General features: G+C 38.4%; 1 protein-coding gene across 1 annotated transcript in view; it reads left to right on the top strand.

The window, feature by feature from the left end:
* znf827 (zinc finger protein 827) overlaps positions 1 to 18067 on the top strand; it is a 131568-nt gene that overhangs the window by 78807 nt on the left and 34694 nt on the right. Inside the window, exons 6-8 of the mRNA XM_041784605.1 lie at positions 5520 to 5762; positions 11898 to 11952; positions 12192 to 12292. Coding sequence (XP_041640539.1) covers positions 5520 to 5762; positions 11898 to 11952; positions 12192 to 12292 — 399 coding nt within the window. The remainder of the gene's footprint in view (positions 1 to 5519; positions 5763 to 11897; positions 11953 to 12191; positions 12293 to 18067) is intronic.

The raw sequence follows: 18067 nt of genomic DNA, 5'->3' as shown, positions 1-18067 counted from the left end.
TAAATGCTGAACAGTGCTCAGAAACTTTGTAGCAATTCCTGTTTGTTCAAAGTATTAATCCAGTGTGGAAATCTGTGGTGGAATCGACACATTTGAAGTTAATTAGCAAACTTAACAAGCTGAAAGAGGGAAAATGTGATGCGTTTAGGTAACCTCAGTAAATTAGACGACTGTATACTATATGTTATGATGTGTTCAAATGCCACCTAAAAATGGGAATCTGTAGTTTTTGACGTGAAACCTTGCTAAATACAGTTGTGAATATGTAGAATGTGTTTATATTTGAGGGTTATACAATAGATGTTATAGACTGAATCACAGCTTTTTAACTCAAGCTCTAGCTTTTTTTTATAACTTAAATTTGTATTAATTTTTGTCACACCATATTAGACAGTGTTATGTAGGAAAAGATCTTACTATTTTACAAGTCAGTAAAGAAGAAAAAGAAAAGGTTGCAAGCTGACAAACAGGTCAGAAGAAAAGGGTTGAACAGCCATTGCTGCATGAGTCCATTATCTTTAAGGGGAGCATACATATCCAGTATCTTCAAGTTGATGTCAGTTCATGAGTTCCTCACAGTGATTCATAAATTGTCCATTTCCTCCATTTGCTTTCAAAGACAGATTCTTTCACTCGTAAATGATAAGTCATTTTTTTTACATCGTATATACTTCTCTTACAATCTCTAACCAATGTTGTACAGTAGGTGGTTCAGATTTGTACCAATTTCTTGTTATTGCCTTATTACTTGTTACCAATAAAATCTTAGTTAAATATTTATCATTATCAGTCACATAAGGGCTTATATCTCCAAGGTACATTACTTTACATTCATTCAGTATCACATACCCCAGAACATTTTTTAGTGATGTTATGTACATCCTCCCAATATGAACATAATTTCTGACAGGTCCAAAAGTTGTGTGTATGATTTGCCTCTTTATCTCCACATGACTGCCAGCATGTTAGTTGTCAACCAGTTTGTTTACTTTTAATTTTGGGTGTAATGAAGTAGTGTGTTAAATTTTTACACCCAAACTCTCTCCATATCCTTGAAGTTGTAGTGGTGTGTTGTGTTTCACACATGTTAAACCATTCTTCTGTTGCAATTTCAATATGAAGCTCTCTCACCCATTTTTCTTTTATGTACACAGTTAAAGAGACAACCTACTAATGTGTGATAGAGTACAGAAATTACCTTGAATCTTTTCCCATTGTACATCTACACTATTAAATTCAACAATCCATTTATGTTCTTGAAGTTTTGTATTTCTTTTAAGAAATAATCTCTCAGCTGGAGATATCTAAAAAATCTCAATTCTCTAGTCCATATGTCTCTTAAACATCTTCAAAACTCATATTTCTGTTCTTCATTAATGTACACATTGCTGTGATTCCCTTTCTCTCCCAATTTTTAAAGTTTTGGTCATTTAAACTTGGCTTAAATCTGTTGTCATAGGCAAACCAGCTCAACAGTCTCACCTCATTTTCTAACTTGTAATGTTTAATTACATCAAACCAAATATTCAGTGTGTGGAGTCGCGTAGGGTCCATTTTATCTTGTGATGGTTTCACTTGTTTAGCATTTCGTAAAAGGGACTGGACCGGGATGTCTGCTAAGGTCATCTCAATATCCTTCCACTTAGCTTTATGTTCTTTATCACACCATTTGATAACTGCTCCAAATTGTGCTGCATGATAGTAGTCTCTTAAATTTGGCAATGACATGCCACCCTTATCCTTGTTTATTTGAAGTGTACAATATTTAATTTGTGGTTTTTCACCATTCCATATAAATCTAGAGATCATTTAATCCCACACTTTAAACTTTTCCTGTGGAATCGTGATTGGAAGAGATTGGAAAAAATACAACAGTCTGAGTAAGATGTTCATTTTTATCACTTCAATTCTCGAGCTAAAATCTAATGCCAAGGTTGACCACCTTTCACCGTCTCTTCTAATCTGAATATGAATTTGATTATAATTTGTTTTATAGAGATGAGAGTATTGCTTTGTCACCCAGTTACACCCAGGTATTTCATCGCAGATGAGTCCCATTTTAATGGAAAATTTCTCCTTATTTCTAAAGAGGGGCTGTAGTTAAAGAGGGGCTGTAGGCCAAAATCTGTGTTTTATTCACATTTACTTTATAACCAGAGTTATTACTATTTAGGTTGTTAAGATCAATTCGGTGGTCAAAGCAGGCATCAGGATTCTGTAAATACATTATGATGTCATCTGGGAATAGACTAGAAATAAGGAGAGATTTTCCGCTAAAATGGGACTCAACTGCGATGAAATACTAATTCCTTTCAGTTCCTTACTCTGCCGTATTGCTTGTGCTAGAGGCTCAATATGTAAGGCGAACAAGAGATGGGATGAACAACATCCTTGACGCGTGCCCCTGTTCAGCTTTATTCTCTTTGTTAGGCTACCATTAATCTTTATTCTAGCTGTAGGGTTCTGATAGATTGTTTTGATGCATTTAACTGAGTCTTTGTTGAAACCAAATAACTCAAGCTCTAGCTTAGATGTAAGTCAGGCTCAGTGTCATCAGTTTCATGATGAATAAACCAAATAAAAACAGAAGAAAAGCACCAGTTTATAATTGGTGCATATGTAGCAGATCCTGCCACCTCTCTAGTATCAGTGTTTTGCTGATCTCATTTTCCTCTGAGAATAGTTGGTTTCATCAGTGACGAAAAAATATTTCTGAATTTGTTTTATTGCCTTATTAGTATTGTAAATATGAAATCCCTGAGTTTGAATTTCTTCGGAAAACAACCTGGTGCAGCTTTCACATTACACTGATCTGTACAAAGTTAGATATAATTTTCAGTGTGCTAACACAGAGCTAATAAATACAGTTTTCTTAGGAAAGAGGTGATGTGTATTGCTTTCCAGAGTCGACAGGCAATGGGTTTTAGTTCTTAGTATGTTGTGAGCAAAATGCATGCACTTGACAGCCAGAAAAATACTTCCTAGACAGGGCAAGTAGGAATTTAAATGGGGCAGGTAGATTTGGGAAGCACTTGCCCTGAAGGACAAGTAGGCAAAAACCTTAATGTCAGACCCTGAATAAAAGCAGCAGCAAAACAACTAATCATTAACATGAGACCTCTCATTGCCATCAATTAAATTGTCTTAACCAACAAATAATGACCAAAGTACCAAGTGATGGGCCACTCATAAAGAGGTGGCTGCAAAAACCCCAGACGTAGAGCAGGACAGTGTGGGTCGCCTGTATTTGGGAGACTCATTCTACCGCTGGAACAATGTCGGCAAAGAATCTAGCTAAATGCATATGGTGTCCTCTAAAGAGCTGGGTCTGTAGCATTCTCTCGAAAGTAGAAGAGGACTATGCATATCGAATGGAGCCCAGGTTGGAACTTCCTTCATTCTTCGTTGCATAGTTTCAACAAGGTGTCAGAGATTTTGGTCCATGTTGAGGTGATAGCATCACACAGTTGCTGTAGATATGTCAGCTGCACATCCATGATGCGAATCTCCCGTTCCACCGCATCCATCCTAAAGGTGCTCTAGTGAGCTCATTGTCATGTTCAAGAAACCAGTTTGAGATGATTTGAGCTTCGTGACATGGTACATTATCCTGCTGGAAGTAGCCATCAGATGATAGGTAATTGTGGTTATAAAAGGATGGGCATGGTCAGCAACAATACTCAGGTGGGCTGTGGCGTTTAAACGATGCTCAGTCGGTACTAAGGGGCCAAAAGCGTGCCAGGAAAATATCCTCCACACCATAACACCACCAGCAGACTAAACCAGTGATACAAGGCAGGATGGATTTATGCTTTCATGATGTTTACGCCAAATTCTGACCCTGTAGTCTAAATGTCGCAGCTGAAATCTGGACTCATCAGGCCAGGCGACACTTTTCCGATCTTCTGTTGTCAAGTTATGGTGAGCCCGTTTGAATTCTAGCCTCAGTTTCCTGTTCTTAGCATCTGCTTCAAGGTTCGATATGATGTGTATTAATTGCTTAATGAATTTCCCTTCGGGGATGAATAAAGTTATTATTATTATTATCATTATTATTATTATTCAGAGATGGTATTCTGCATACCTTGGTTGTAACAAGTGTTTTTTTTAAATCCTTTCACACCAGTCTGTCCATTCTCCTTTGATCTCTGACAGCAACAAGGCATTTCCATCCACCTGACTGCCGATCACTGGATAATTTTCCATGTTTCAGACCATTCTTTATAAACCCCCATGATGGCTGTACTCGAAAATCCTAGCAGATCAGCAGTTTCTGAAATACTCAAACCAGTCCGTCTGGCACCAACAACCATGCCATATTCAAAGTCACTTAAATCCCCATTCTGAAGCTTGGTGGGAACTTCAGCAAGTCCTCTCAACCACCTAGATGCATTGAGTTGCTGTCATGTGATTGGCTGATAAGATATTTGTGTCAAGCAACAATTCATCTTCAGTGAGCTCTTCGCGTTTTACCATTTTGAGCAGGAATGAGGAATTTCAAACTGAATTCACCTTTTTATACCCAAATTTGAGCCGGCTCACTGGACTTCTCTGAGAAGTCAGAAATTATTCAAACATAACATTCAACCACTAAAACTATTTTTTCTGTTCAGGAATGCAAGTACATAATTATAATTGAACATATTAACCAAGAAATAATAATTTGCTTTACTATTTTTTCAGGGTTTTTTTGTAAATCAGTTAATTTGAAAATTCATGAATAACAATAATAATTATATTTTAGCATTAAAATATCATTTGGGTTAAAGAGCTTCTACATATTGGTGTATTAACCATTACCACATAAAAAATGAATTTGGTCATTACCAATGCTGTTGATTTTGGCCAGCTGTGGCATAAACCTTATCTTGGGTGGTGGTCTAATAAATTTGTTAAGTACTATATATATATATATATATATATATATATATATATATATATATATATACATACATATATATATAGAGAGAGAGAGGGCGAAAGAGAGAGCGAGAGAGAGCGATATATATATAAAGAGAGAGAGAGAGATTTTCTTACCATGACCCTCTAATAAATGAAGGGAATAATGTGTATAAGACAACTCGAGGCAAGGTAAGGTGGGTCTTATCTTCATCATCCTGGAAAAAAGCAGCATTCCTCTGAATGATGAGCATCAGAGTGAATTTAGAAGTGGTCACACTCTGCATCAGCACTGCTTGTAGAGGTGAACAAGAAAACATCAGATCTTCCTTTGAAGTGGACTTTAGTAAAAGCATCATATAACATCAGTACAAGTACATCAAAACTGAACTTTAGCTTAATACTAGGGAAAATGTGTTCAACTTATTTTACACTGTGCTATGATTCGCATAACATCGCCTTGATTTTGAATCTTTTTTTCTGTTTATCGTAGTGTTTATTCCCCAATGCTGTTTTGTATGAGTAAAACAGATTGTTCACTCTTAAATGATATACCAATCATGTCTACAATGTAGATTGTCTCACCAGAAGTGTTCTTCTTGTTCATTCATGTGTTGCAGAGAACAACAAAGAGACCCAGTACCAGAAGGTGAAAGTAAAGGCAGAGCCCATGGAGGTGGACCCGCCCCCTGCAGAGCTCACCCCTCCTGCCTCTCACCTGCTGGCCTTCAGCACTTTAGGAGCGAGCGAGAAGAGTGAGCCGATGAGTAACCTCCCAGAGACGTTGGCCCGCCCCCAGAAAGACCTCTTCTCGCAGGACATATCGGTCAAAATGGCCTCCGAACTACTGTTCAAACTGTCAGGTATGTTCTTTTGGCACACGCTGTTCTCACAGCACACACAGATGCACAAAAAGCTCAACAACACATTTTTTCCTGCTCTACTTCGAGTAAACCTTGAACACTTTTTGATACTCAACCATAAAACTTATGTTTCCATTTCCATCCTCTGGTGACTCTGTTGTAAAGTCAAGGATATACGACATGTAATGACATCTTGCTCTCCACCTGTACGGCCATGAAAGTGACATTGAAGCAGCAGACAGCTGTTTGTATTGCTAGATTAAGACAGAGCTTTGAGGTGAAGGTGTGTGGGACGTCAAGCTTTAAAGTCCCGCCTGTGACCTCACATCCATCCTACCTTTCTTACACGCTGCACAGAGGAACAAGCCTGTGTAAAATCTTTTTCCTCATCTTGCTCTCGCACATATTCACAAATTCACACATTGACAGTCTTTCTTTCCCACACAGTCTTGCATGCACACCTTTACACACTCACACAAGGCCCCGTGGGGAGTGGTGTCTGCACAAATGCCCCCCTCCCTCCTCCTCCCGTCTTTTCTCTCATTCTCTCTCTCTCTCTCCCTCCCTCGACTCGTTTTCAGACATGCCGGCTCAAGCACACTTGGCTGCACACGCCCCCCTCCCTCCCCCCCTGCACTTCCCCTCCCTCCCTCCCTTTACATTTCTCCCGTGCGGCATCTCCATGGCAACGTCGAAAGAGACCTCTGTCCTTGGCGAGCAGTGTGACGGAGTGGGGTGTTTAGGGGGTGCAGTGTGGGGGGGGGTTATAGTGAGGGGCAGGGGATAAGGAGGGTAGAGAGGGCAGCGGGGGTACACTGTATGCCCACCCAGGGAGGCCGGGGCATCACTAGCCTGGCAACAGCGACGACCCCCCCCCCCCCGTTAGAACCGGGTCTGAATGTGAGGGGGACTGGAACAGAGTGGGCTGCTGTCACACAATGAGCAATCAATATGAATTACCCAGAGCAGTAGGACCTCAGAGACACATCAGTAGCAAGGTCGCTCTGAACACTGAGATGGTTGCAGCTTTGAAATTCACTTCAGTACATCGCATTGAAACTCACACATATGGCTCCGTTCTCAGACGTTTTGTATAGAGCTCTTTACCACTGAATACCAGAAAACCACAGCTCTGTGCTCTCAGTGGTAGTGGCTTTACCTGGTTTTACAAATGTTGCTTAAGGTTGCACTTCATCACTTCAAATCATTTTGAGTTAGGACTTTATGCATATTTCTTTCATACCATTAAGGCCTACTAGGAACTATTCATTCTCTTGCATTCTAGCGAACAGAAAGATTATACAGTGTCTGTAAAAAGTATTCACCCCTTTGGATGTCTTACAATTTTATTGAATTTATAAATGAATCATGGTCAACGTAATTTGGCTTTTTTGACCAAAAAAAAAAACTCTCTAGTGTAAAAGTGAAAACAGATTTCTACAAAGTAATGTCAATCAAAGAAAAACATGTAATGTAAAATAAGTGACAGCATAAATATTCGCCTCCTTTAAAGTGACTGACCTAATTTAGCGGAGATCCAGCCAAATGTGCGAGTAGTCTCACAATTAGTGAAATGGGGATCACCTGGATGCAGTGAATGTGTCTGTAATGATTGTAATAGAAAGATAGCTGTGTCTGGAAGGTCCTGTCACTGGTTAATCAGTATTCCTGGCTACCACTACACCATGAAGACAAAAGAACACTCCATGTTGGATACTCCATGGGCAAGTGGAAGAAAGTTTTTGGTCCGATGAGACAAAAATAGTGCTCTCTGGCCATCAGACAAGACTCTTGTTGGACACCAAACACTGCACAATACCAGAAATGCAATCCCCACTGTGGTGGCAGCATCATGCTGTGGGGATGCTTCTCCGCAGCCGGCTCTTGAAGGCTTGTAAAGGTAAAGGGTAAAATGAATGTGGCAAAAGAGATTTATTTTCCAGCAAGACAATGGCCCAAAACATACAATGAAAGCTAAACCAAAATGGTTTAAAGGAAACAAGGGAAATGTTCTGGAGAGGCCAAGTCAAAGCCCAGACCTCGATGCCATAGAGTATTTGTGGCTGGACTACAAAAGGGCTGTCTGATGTCCATGACAGAGCTTGAGCAATGTTGCAATGAAGAAAGGAGTCAAATTGAGAGATGTGTAAGCCTGAGACCTATCCACACAGACTTAGTGCTGTGATTGCAGCCAAAGGTGCATCTACTAAATACTGACTTGAAGGGGGTGGATACTTATGCAGTAGCTTATTTTACATTATATACTGTTATTTAATTCATGACTTTGTTGAAATCTTTTTTCACTTTGACATTCAAGAGGTTTTTTTGTCTAAAAAGGCTAATTATATTGACCATGATTGATTTATGAAAACAATTAAAGGGTAAAACTTTCAAAAGGATGAGTACTTTTTAGACACTGTATAAAGACAGTAAGTGACAGTCTAGATGTTGTTCAGCCATTTCTTTATGTTTTACTAGGGGTGTTAGAAAATATCGATACACTGATATATCACAATATTTCGCGGCGCAATACTGCATTGATATTTTAAAATGCAGTATCAATGTTTTTTTAATTAATAATTTGTTTTGTTGGTGGGGTAGTTTGTGGTGTAATCTCACCCCCTGACCCCTAGTTGGCGACAGGCACCGCCAGCTGGCAGCAAGCAGTTGACTCTTCCCTCTTCTCCTCTGCTTAGACAACGAGATCACGCAAGACTTCTGGTCTGAGCGAGTCGGTTGTTCGTGCCTACACAGCAGTGCAGCTTCTAATGCATTCGTAGTGGATATGTGGACTTGTTTTGGCTTCCAAAACATTAAAGACAGTACAGACTTATACAGGAGTCAAGTCATTTGTAAGATATGCCACGCCAGAATAAAATACTTGAAGACACGACAAACCTGACGCTAGGCATCTTAGAGATTTTGTGTAAGGACCTGTGCCATTGTAGTTTCATTAAGAATGATGGCTTCCGTAATACGATAAAAAGAAAGAAAACTCTGGCCCGTCATGTCATGCCCTCCTCACAGCACAGTTCATCAGTCCTTAAAGCTGGACATGAGGATCAGTATTCCTCCACAAGCACCTTGTCATTACATTAAGACATACAAGCTGATGTACCGTGAAATATATAAGATTTTAGTACATTTACTCTATATCGATTTATTTTTCCACTTTTCTTCTAGAAATCCTGGAAGCATTTTAATTCATTACAACAAATAAGAAAAATCCTCATCTTTCCATTTGCACACAAAGAGTTAAAACTCCAGATGATGCTGGACCATGTATTTTATAATACACTATATATTTTTTATTTGTGTACTATACAGATAATTTTAATACATTTTTATTAATAGCTTAATTCTGTTCTGTTATATTCCATATTAACTTAAAATTACAGTTATTTATTTCTATAAATAAACATATACATACAGAGAGAGAGAGAGAGATTTAGCTACAAAAATATCACAATATATTACCTTGCTCATAGTATCGCAATATATCGCAATTTATCGATATCGGCACACCTGTATCGTGATACATATCGTATCATGTATGTATCATAAAGATTCTTGCCAATACACACCCCTATGTTTTCCAGAGTAGCTGTGTTTGCAACATGCTTCTCCTGTATCCAAGGGAAATTTGTTTTTTTCTACCATTAAATTGGCATCAATTAATCTGAGAGTACCCAATGGCTAATTTAGCTTTATCAGACTGCATCAGAATGGTTTGAAAGCATGGCCATTATGCTCAGGCCTCTATCCAACAGGTGAAATGTATGCACACTGAGTGAGGAAGGTATTCCTTGTTTACATCAAATTATTTTTCTCATTAAATCTGATAAACTGAGACCATTACTGTGTGTTTATTGCAAATGCTCATATCCCAATAACAATGAAACTGCAATTAACTTGGCAGCTCTAGCCACTATGTTTTACCAGCCTATTACTAAACGATTGTCTGAAACTTTTTAGGGGTATCCAGGTCATCTCAAATCAAGGTTTCATTCAAAGGCAACTGGATTTGGTTAGGTTCTCTCCTCTGAAGGCTTCTTCAGCTTTAAACTGACTGGTGATTGGAGCTAGAAGTATAAGACTGAGGCCTCTAAATGAATGTGGCTTTTAATGTATTCAAGATCTTTAACTAAGTCTGGTTTAAGTTTGTCAAAATGTTGGATACTTTGATGCTTTCTGATGCCTAACCCTAACCCTTGTCACTTTATGTTTAAATGATTGATGGTTTTGAAAAGTATTTAACATTTTGAAAAATCTACTTCTTTTTCTTAAGAAATATGCCATGGTGAAAGAGGACGTATCCGGAATTGCAGGAAAACTCCTGTGGTACTAGACTTGCCAACTTATTTGTGCAATTTGACAATAACTGATATTAAAAATAATCAGTATTTTGGACCTAGGGCTTCTATTTTTGATAGCATGGTAGTATTAAGCCTAAGGGTTAAATGCCAGGCCTTCAGCTCCCCAAACCTTTCTCTTCTCTGAAAGTTGTAAAGCAAAAATCCCAGCTAGTTTGAAATAAATTCCAGTCCACTAGTTTCTATATTTTACATTCTATACTGTATTTATTATTTCTCATATTTTTTCTACAACCACCATGAATAATCTGAATATTTTTCTCTGTCTTAAGCAGATGTTTCCTGTTTACTCAAAAGCTTTTAATGTGTTGGTCTGGCTAGATCTTTGCAATCAAATGAAATCAAATAAAACATTATTGAATAAAGTTTTCAAGTGTATACTCTCAACATAATATTAGCTGTTGATTTTACTCTTGGGCAGTTTTTTAAGGCCAGAGTTGTTTGGACTCAATAATCTCAAAAGGTGTTTGTAATATTTTGTTTGCTCCCTCATTTACATATAAGAGAACAACCATACAAACACACACACAAACACACACGTGCCATCTGGGCAGTCTAATGCAGATCTGACCAGCCATGCACATTGTTATTTTTTTGAAATCTTTTTCACACTGGAGTTGCTGGGCTTACTTTCGGCCCTCAGGTCGGCAGGCCCACCAGAGACTCCCACTACTCCAGATGGCCAGAACACCCCTGCTGGCATGGTGAACCTGTGCAGAGTTAAACTTTGAGGAATCAGGATCATATAGTTTTTTGTTTCTCTGCTCTATAGTGATCATTTGTAGGAGAGATTTAGATTGTTTTTGGGAATGATTTATTAACAAACAGAATAAAGTGGCAGCTTTCTACATGTTAACATCTGCTCTCCACAGAGGCTTCATTTGGGTGTAGAAATTTGGGCCTGTGTTCACAGCTACGGATTTTTACACTGGCAGCACTTATTTTCAATACAAAACCAAAGTGTGTTTTCAGCCCTAAGCATCCTAGATGCAGAAAGGTCCTTTTGAAAGAGCTCTGCAAATGCCAATGCCACTAATACCTCATTTACCAACCGAAATCAAGAAGGGGTAGGACTTCTGTTTCTGTCACTGTCAACAACAATGGTGTTGTAAAAACTACAGGCTACAGTTGCTGCTACATTCTTATCATATTTTCTTGGCAAAAGTCTCTTCAATTAAGTAAAAATAAAGCGCACAGAGCTATGTAAAACTGAACTTTGGTTACTACCAAGAGAAACGGAGGTTACCTAGCAACAGAAAACGCTAGGGTGCCAGAGTCAAGCTCAACACGTCAACACACGTGTGTCACTTGGCAGCTAAGGTTAAGCTCGACGGCATTTCAGCTGTTTGGACATTTTCACTGCTCGTGCTACGCCCAGAGAGCGCTGGCAGTTTTTTGGGCCATCCACAGCACGATCAGGGGTCTGTGGCAACCCTACTACCCGCTCAGACCGTACTCTAGGCCGTGCTTACTCACCACATCAATCCCTTACTCCACTCTAAAGGTGTAGAATTTGTTATTTTATTTGTCAGATTATTTCCCCATGCCCTTGGTAACATACAAGGACATCCAGAGCATGTTGGGGGTTGTGTCAATCCTTCCTCCCTTCTGATAGTGCCCTCAGGCAGCTTATTCACCACATCTGTGCTTCAATTCAGCATCGGTTTTCATCCCAAACATGCCTCAAAGTTCTGCTCACAGTTTTGTATATGTGCTATCTAATGACTGGACTGATGGGTGTTTTTGTTGTTGTTGTTTTCAGAAAAAGTCAGCAAATCCAACAACCATAAAGACAGCAACATGGTGGGAATAAACAGGTGAGTCATTAATAATGTACATGTAAAAGCTGTTTAGTTGCATAATGTTTTCCTCTGAAATGTTCTCCTGAGTTTTACATAATGTTTTTTGAACACACTAACATTATTTGTATGGATTATATTAGGGATTGTTACATAATATTGTTATTTCCAGTATTAGCATAGGCAATAAACAGGATTTCTGAATATAGTTAAAATTAGCAGGCGTGTAACTGACAGTATTATGTATCATGTTTCAGTCCGTTCCTGGACGAGTGCTTCAGACAATCACCCTTTAACTCGCGCTCCAAGAGCTCTTCCCCCGCAGAGGCCAGCTCTTCTACCAGGGCAGCATTTCACGGTAAGACACACACACCAACACACACGCTCACACAGGCGCACAAGAACATGACTAGAGGTGTAGCAGAGGCACAGACGTACCAGAAGTGGTTTGTTGCAGGCAGGAGATGGATGGGCACATTTTTGGTGGTTTACAGCCACAATGATTAGTCAGTCTACATGATATTTTATTTTTTTCTGCAAACATTCCAATTTTATCTAGTTCCAGCTAAAATGCTTGAATAAATTTCTGTTATGTTTTGTCATATATTCATATGTGTTTGCCATATATTCAATATCTGACACTTATGTTTGACAAAAGAAGCCAATCAAAGATGTCCTGCTGGGATAATCAGGTTGGAATTGACCCTTTTTAAGTGAAACAAGGCCAAAAAAGGTTATCTGCAGAGTCTTCAAAGGTATTAAAAGTTGTTAATCAATTTGGACTGAACAAATTGGGAAAATAATCTAATTGCAATGCCTTATTCCAACATTGCAATTGCAATTTGATATGCCATTATTTCAATCAATACAATCAATACATCACTAGATTAAAACCAACACAGAAGTAGATTGATTAAACTAGGGCTGAAAGATAAAATAAATGTATCTAATTGCAATTTTTTTGACTTGTTTTGGAAATTTGATGTGAATTGTTGTATTGAAAGCAATGATCATTTATATGTCGTTCTCATTTTGTAAAAAGAAAATGTAAAAAATAAGGCAAAGTAGGATTTTTTTGCTAACTACTTCAGAAAAAGTGACAGTTCAAGGTTTTCATGACATGTAGAGCATAAAATCTTTACTGCTGCTGCTGCAAAAAGTGGAATTAAACTGGTATTTTGACACATATGACAGGTTAAAGAAATATTGCACCCTCTGGGATTTAAAAACTGCAAAAGGACATACTGCAATTTAAAACACATTTTGATGAATTGCCCTGCCTTATAATCAATTTAGCCAAAATTAAGGCTTTGTGAAAATATTAAAAAATCTGAAGACCACAAGGTCTTAAATTTTGTTGCTGTTTTCACTTTATATATTTGTCAAAAGAGGTTGGAGGCTGCTTTTTCTGCTTTTATATTTACACTTAGTTTTAATCACTAGTGAGACTCTGATGGAGCTCCACCAGATCTGATGTCAGTCTGCATGCTTGTTTATGTTCTTGCCTGTTGAGCTATGCTGCAGCCTTAAAGCCCTGCTGTGTCTCTAGCTAGCAAGATAACTGTGATCCAGTGATGTGTGCATGTAAATGATAGGTAAAGGCAAGTTTTCAGAGAAGTGGTTGGAGGATAAGGTTTTGGAGCAGAGGCTAGGGCTGATGCTTGTCAACATTTCACAGGCTTTTGCAAATAAAAAGCAGCTTTTCAGAGTGTAATACTAGCTAAAAGTCTGTTGATTTTAGCGCTACTAGAATCTCAAAGAAAGCTTCATTTACATACTACAATAAAAAAACACTCTCTGCATTTTCTCAACTATATTGTCACATTTTTGTTTTGCAACATGTACAAAACATGCACATAACAGTGTCACTAAAATTGCTGGATAGAAATAAGAGCTGCAATTGGGTCTCAAAATATAACAGGAGTGTCTTGAAAAAGGTCTTAAAAAGTATAAAGTTTAATGTCAGATTTTCTGTATATACCCTGCAGTAGTGGCCAGCTGCACAAAAGTCAGTACTGCTGCAGCTTTACAGCAAAATTTGTCTGAGCAGTTGTTTTGTTTTTATCCATTGTTACTTTGAGAATACGGTTTCTTTTAGATGCTCATGAAAGATATCCCATTACAAAAATACTTTCTGTTGTTAAAGGGATACTTCAACATTTTGGCAAATTCGCCCATTGCCATAATTCCTATAGTCTTAGTAATAGGTTCGTTACCTTCAGTTGTCGGTGCAAGTTGTTTTGAGATCGCCGCTGCCGAGTTCGGACCTGCTGTGCCAACTCAATGTAAGCAGACGGTATTCCGGCTTTCCCTCATCAAACTCATCAAATACACAATCCAACAACTCCAAAACGCTCTCGTGGACAAGCAGTGACCTGTACATTCACCACGCTATGAAAAAATCATGGAACATTACGAGACGGAGATGTTTTAAAGCTAAATGCAAAGCCGGAACTACACTCCAGACATGGCTGCTGCACTGTGTCACTCCGCCCAGTGGTTTACTCAAGAAATAGTTCTGAGTATTTGCTTCATGTGTCATAATAGTACATAATTATACGTTATTATTTCTTACTAAGACTATAGGGATTATGGCAATGGGCAAATTTGCCAAAATGTTCAAGTATCCCTTTAACTAATATGGCATTTAGCATATGGCTTCAGAGGCTCTTTTACAACATAGCATTAATTCCAAATTATTCAATAATAAATAACTTAATACCAACAGTGCAGACAATAACAAACATTGTTCCAGTGGCATCAGACCATTAGGAATTTTTACTAATTTCAGCGTATACAGATTTTTGGTCACTACATGAGCTTTCTAGTATCTTCCAGATGACACTTTAATGGGCTGCTTAAAAGCTGGTGGACAGGATCTGAAATAATTTACTTGACTTTTTCTATTTCACTTGTGTTTTGTTTTCACATCCTTGTTTTTGCAGTTTAAGTATAAGCCTAAAAGCCAAGTTTGTAATAGTAGGCATTTTATTTTCATTTATACTATAAACACAAAACTTGCAGGGAACAAGTTAAACATGATAAAATAAAAACCCAGCTTTGCTGTTTTAATCCTCTGTTGTTTTGTTCAGCTAAATAAACATAAACCCTGTAAACAAAAAGTAATAATATTCCAAAATTCAGATCCACAGCCACTTGTAGATATAATTGGCTCCATACTTTAAATACACAGACTAAAGTTTTTTTTACATGGTGATTACTAACTTCAAACATTAGGCACTGGTAAGTTAATGTAGCAAAGAGTTTAAAGGATATTTATTGCCTGGCCTGTGCATAATCCGGGTTGCCAAGTCTTATGAAGTTTGTCAATGGAGCCTTGTAGAGGGGCTTTCTCCAAGTATGAGGTGTTGCATAACATCAAGGTAGTGTAAGTGGCAGGTTGGGCCTGTTGAGGTTCAAAAGAGTCATTATGTGTACTTAAAGGTTTATAAATGTCGACACAGTTGAACCTCAAATGCAGGCTGTTTTGCTTTTTAAAGAGTTTGGTGTAACACTTTAAAATGTAAAAAGAGCCCTTTACATGTAAAATCCTCATTCATGTAGACATACAGTATGTGCAACAGACCTCAGGGGCGTTTCCCACAAGGAATGATTGATTCATAACATGCAGGAGGGCAATTGCTCTACTCTTGTCAACCCAGCAGTCTGCTTTCACATCAGCAACATCGTTCTGTGCCTGAACACACTTTCATATGTACTCTGATACAGTAGGTGGTGGTATGAGTGAAATGAAGAGACAACAATGGCAACCACTCCTTCAGGCTGCTATGGATGCTTATATTATTTTTAAGACACAAGCAATGATCCTCTTCCTTCTTCCACATATCAAATATATAGCGTTAGTTCAGGAAGGACAAAGTCAAGCGCTGCCATAATTAAGATCTCACGCAAGCCCCCATCAGCCGACAGCCAGTTGATTTGCTCTAAGCATGCTATTTGCTAATCGCTCTCATGCCTTATTTAAACTGCTCTTGCCTGGCTACACTCTACTTCTCTCTCTGCAAGCTGCTCTCGCTTCCCTCCTCCACCCCAGCTCCTCCTTCATTCTACTTCTGACTTAATCCGTGTTATTTTGTTGTTATTGATGCCTGTTCTGCGCTGAGTTTTTTGCTGCTTCTCTCCCTGCCTTTAGACTTTCCTAATCATCATAAGAAAAGCAGGAACATGTGCTTTTCCTGCTTGATACTTTCCCTGTAGGTTTGTGGAAAGGGCAGGGAGACCCCAGAACAGCCACACATCCAAATATGAATAACAGCATTAGTGCTAATTAATAACTGTTGATAAAGACATATTTATACCTGCAAATCGTGTGTTTCTTGACAAAGTCATCCTGACTGAACTGTTGTACAGCTCACAGGATGTTTTTTTGAAGAAACAGTTGACATTTACAATTGCCTTTATGACTCTATTTGCTGATGAGTACACTGTACTAGGGCACAGTTGCATTTGCATCTTTTACGTACCATACCCGAGTCTGGTACAGTTGTTTTTTAAGTGAAGCTGGACTTTGGGGTACTTAGATCCAAGCCCTCAGCATCACACAAAGAAGCTTTATCTCCCAGAAAAATATCAAACATCCATCTATAAATTAAGATTTCAAGCTTTTAATCTGAAAGTACAGCCACAAGGAAACATCACAATTAACCACCTCCAACTTTACATGTTCCAATCCACCTTGTAAACCTCTCCACGTTTCATATTTAGAGCTCCGTCCGGCCTTTCTGCACTCTCACTCATTTCCCCAACCTGCAGGCCTCTGCCCGAGGGCATCCCCCTCCGTCTCCCTCTCCTCCCCTCTTTCCTGGCATCCCACAACTTCCCTCCATGTTCCTTTGGCAGTGAGAGATCCAGAGGTTAATTAGCTTGTGCCAGCTTCGCCTGTCCCTCTGCCAGTTAATGAAAATCTGATTGGCTTCTGGGTGTCAAGAGTGTCCTGAAAGTTAATTCGCCCAGTCCACCTCCCCTTTCCCTTGTGTGTTTAAAGCTTCAGATCCAGCCTCTGCTGCTCACTCTCTTACTGTTGTCTTGCTGCTTTTTACTCTTTTTCCCTGCTTCATATTTGTTCATTTCTTTTTTGCTCGTATTATTAGTGATCTTATAGTCCCAGCAGGGATGTAATCTGAGATCATCTTCAGAAATATGTTTTAGACAATTAAAGAATACTTATTGTACTTGCTGTAATGGCTGCAGTTCTTATGCAGATGTTAAAAAAATTAGCCCTATGTGTAAGGAATGATGAAAAAAAATAAGAGTCTCACTTTACTCAATTTCAGTAGAAACCTTAATTTTTTGTTTTTGAGCCTCTCTATATCAGGCTGTGATTGCAATAATTAAAACAAAACAAAATCATGCAGAGATGCAATAATTGTTTGATAAAACCTTTTTACCAGGTAGAAGTTTAATGAAGTAATTAGAAAATTTATTGACTGTTTCTTAAATTTTCAAGGAGAAACATCAATATTTGCTGGTTCTTATGAGGGTTTGCTGCTTTTGTTTCAAATCTTAAACAGTAAAGGGGATTTGGGGGGGCTTTTGGAGTGGTTGTAGGGTGTGCTTTTTCCCCATTTTTGACTTAAATAAACTAAAAATGTAACAATTTATTGTGGAAGTAAGTAGGCAGAAGTAAGCAGATTTATTGCTGAAAACAATCATCAGATGCTTCTGTAACTTAAAGAAAGATTGATAGGTAAGTGTACTTTTGGGTTGTCTTGATACAAGATTTTTAAACTTTGAAAAGATTATAAAATCAAACTATATCAATGCCTTTTTTCAATATAGCTCCAACAAATATGAGTCCTAGATGTACTGTACTGGGTTACTGTGTAATTACCAAAAATTACATTTTTCACATTTTGAATATGTCTTGGCACTATTTCAGTACCAAAAAGTTGCCAGATCACAGACCTCTAGTCCTTTAAAACCTTGGGGCTTTTTGATAAATATTGGGCCATTATTTAGACATAGTATGGATAGGTCTCAAAGAATAAAATGTTGACACCCTTGTGTGCTAAACCAAAACCTGGGAATTATGAAAACTATAAAGAATTCAAACCAGAGGCTAAATCAAAGCTTTCATATTCTCCTGTATGTCTGCTAGTTTGCGGTCTCTAGC

The sequence above is a fragment of the Cheilinus undulatus genome, linkage group 4 (assembly GCF_018320785.1).
Source record: "Cheilinus undulatus linkage group 4, ASM1832078v1, whole genome shotgun sequence".
Lineage (NCBI taxonomy): Eukaryota > Metazoa > Chordata > Actinopteri > Labriformes > Labridae > Cheilinus > Cheilinus undulatus.
The sequence above is the reverse complement of the archived record's forward strand: the minus strand, read 5'-3'. Positions and strand labels throughout refer to the sequence as shown.